Consider the following 2,558-nt stretch of genomic DNA (forward strand, 5'->3'; position numbering starts at 1 on the left):
AGACTTTCACCGCCAAAATTGTGCTGAAGACATAGCGGCCGTATACTTGTATGATTGGCACTGATCACATGGCTGATTCAGTTTACGAGGATTAAGAAACTAACTTGTACTTGCATACACATTCGATGCCTTGGTGTCTTTGTCAGAGTAATCCAAACAGCATAACTCAAAAGCATACGGCACGCATCTAATACAACTATCAAGTAATAATCATGCATGTTCTCTCAAAAATAAATTAGGATTCCACAACTAGTAATATGGTGTTAGTCGTCGTTTGACCTCAGATTATAAGAAGCAAACAACTGGATGCATATTGTGTGACTGCTTTAATGTTTAGCTCGATCATATGGCCAGTTAGTTAGAAAGACACAGCCAGTTGCGGCGGTGCAAGAATAGGAGCGAGTTAGAGGCTTGCAGTTAGAGACTGTTTTAAACTTATAATTAGTGGTGGCTAACGTGACATCCAGCACTAACTAAGGAATAATCATAAAGTAAATATAGTCCGGCTTTTCAGCTACTCGCCTGCGTTGAAAACTGTACGGTCCGAATGTAGGCAGCCAAGAAATTGGAACGTACGGCTTCGTCTTCTCTGGTGCGAAAAAACATAAACTGGCCAAGCAGAAAAAGCAAAATATCATAAACGTTCACCCTTTTCAAATCAGTTCAAAAGTAGAAGCCCTCTCGCAGAAACATTTGTGCACGCTGAACCAAAGCACGCTTTGTTTTAGCTGCTACTACTAGCTATAGACTTGGTAGAGTAGTCCCTGGAAGAATGTCAAATCGGCTGTTCAGTTAACCTATCATTCTGAATGTATTTAATTAAGAAGCGAGATAGGAGAGCTCGGTCGATCTGACCTGCATTCGATGATTAGAACGCGTAAGTCAATCTGTGGAGGTTGCAGCCATGTGCATCCATACGATCGTTGGAACCGCGATCTCATATGTTAACACGACAATCATTCTTCTCCATCTGAACCCATACCCGGCCGGCCTCATTCATAAGCTAGCTACATCCTATTTAAGCACCACCATTATCCCATCATTCCTCACCTACGAACCCACTCGATTGCCATAACATCTAGCAAGATCGCTAGACATCCGATCTCTCCCTGCTTCTGGGACTCTCAGCAGAGAGATGGCAGCTGGGATGCGCTTCCTGCAGCTGTTCGCCGCCGTTCTCGCGTTCTGCTTCGTGCAGGCCAGGTCCGACTACTGGCATCAGGCCTACGCCACCTTCTACGGCGGCGCCGACGGTGCTGAAACAATGGGTAAGCCAGATAATCAAGCCTTAACTCCGGCTTGCTCCGGCACCATCATTTTGCCCAATATTACTTATCTATGCAAGTACGCAATGCAATGCTTGTGTGCATGTCTGACTTTATCTGCATGTGCAATGTGCAGGTGGCGCATGTGGGTACGATAACCTGTACGCTGCGGGGTACGGGCTCAACAACGCGGCGCTGAGCACGGTGCTGTTCAACAATGGCTTGTCCTGCGGGCAATGCTACCTCATCACCTGCGACACCAGCAAGTCGAATATGTGCAAGCCCGGCACATCCATCACCGTGTCCGCCACCAACTTGTGCCCTCCCAACTGGGCTCTCGCCAACGACAACGGCGGGTGGTGCAATCCTCCCCGCGAACACTTCGACATGTCCCAGCCTGCCTGGGAGAACCTCGCCATCTACCGCGCTGGCATTGTCCCTGTCCTCTACCAGCGGGTCGCGTGCCAGAGGCAGGGTGGCCTGCGTTTCACCATGAGCGGCTTCAACTACTTCGAGCTGGTACTGGTGACCAACATCGCCATGAGCGGGTCGATCAGGAGCATGTCGGTGAAGGGGACCAACACGGCGTGGATCACGATGTCCCAGAACTGGGGCGCTAACTGGCAGTGCCTAGCGGGGCTGAAAGGGCAGGCGCTCAGCTTCGGCATCACCTCCTCCGGCGGCCAGTACAAGGTCTTCCAGGACGTCGTGCCGGCCTGGTGGCTGTTCGGACAGACCTTCTCCACATGGCAACAGTTCGACTACTAGCTATAACATTTCTATAATTTGTATTACTATTATCAGTTCGCTCGTTCAGGGCGAACATGCATGAAACTCTCCAGACGCATACTCATTATTTCTTGGATCCCTTTTGATTCTTCAGCTCGTTGCCCATCGAGTGGCAGCGGTAGATTTGAATTGCAATATCTGTAATCCACGACCACCTAGCTATTAAAGGATTACTTGGCGTGGAACAATATCGATCCCCACTCTGTCTCCTCCATCTAGAACAGTATATATGCATGCATGTGTAACTACATATCGTGCATGTGCTGCTGAGTGATGACATGCTGGAAGCTGCTCACCATGTCTAAGTCAGATTCCTCGCGACCGTGCTGCAACAATAAGGCAACAACAACCGACTGAACCGGGAGCACATGCGAGACAATGTCAACTCCTCGTCGGCGCGCAACAATGTCAACCCGTCTACGCAAAGGCCGACTGGCTTGGACACGGCGGCGCTTAATTTGCTCGAACGGAGAAGACAACATGGTCTCCGAATGAGACGATTAA

General features: G+C 49.4%; 1 protein-coding gene across 1 annotated transcript; it reads left to right on the forward strand.

Annotated features, from left to right (window-relative positions):
• The first annotated feature begins 1,013 nt into the window (after nt 1-1,013).
• On the forward strand, nt 1,014-2,242 carry LOC125554140 (expansin-A31). Its single transcript, XM_048717740.2, has 2 exons — nt 1,014-1,268; nt 1,402-2,242. The coding sequence occupies exons 1-2, from the start codon at nt 1,136-1,138 to the stop codon at nt 2,031-2,033; spliced, it is 765 nt and encodes a 254-aa protein (XP_048573697.1). The 5' UTR covers nt 1,014-1,135; the 3' UTR covers nt 2,034-2,242.
• Nucleotides 2,243-2,558: the final 316 nt, after the last annotated feature.

Source organism: Triticum urartu, chromosome 4A (genome assembly GCF_056163025.1).
Source record: "Triticum urartu cultivar PI428250 chromosome 4A, HENAU_Tu73, whole genome shotgun sequence".
NCBI classification, from domain to species: domain Eukaryota; kingdom Viridiplantae; phylum Streptophyta; class Magnoliopsida; order Poales; family Poaceae; genus Triticum; species Triticum urartu.

Excerpts from the sequence above, each read along its gene's own strand:
- LOC125554140 (XM_048717740.2), top strand. The coding sequence starts at position 1,136 with ATGGCAGCTGGGATGCGCTTCCTGCAGCTGTTCGCCGCCGTTCTCGCG. Across the intron at positions 1,269-1,401 it reads CGACGGTGCTGAAACAATGG|GTGGCGCATGTGGGTACGAT; the intron begins GTAAGCCAGATA and ends TGCAATGTGCAG.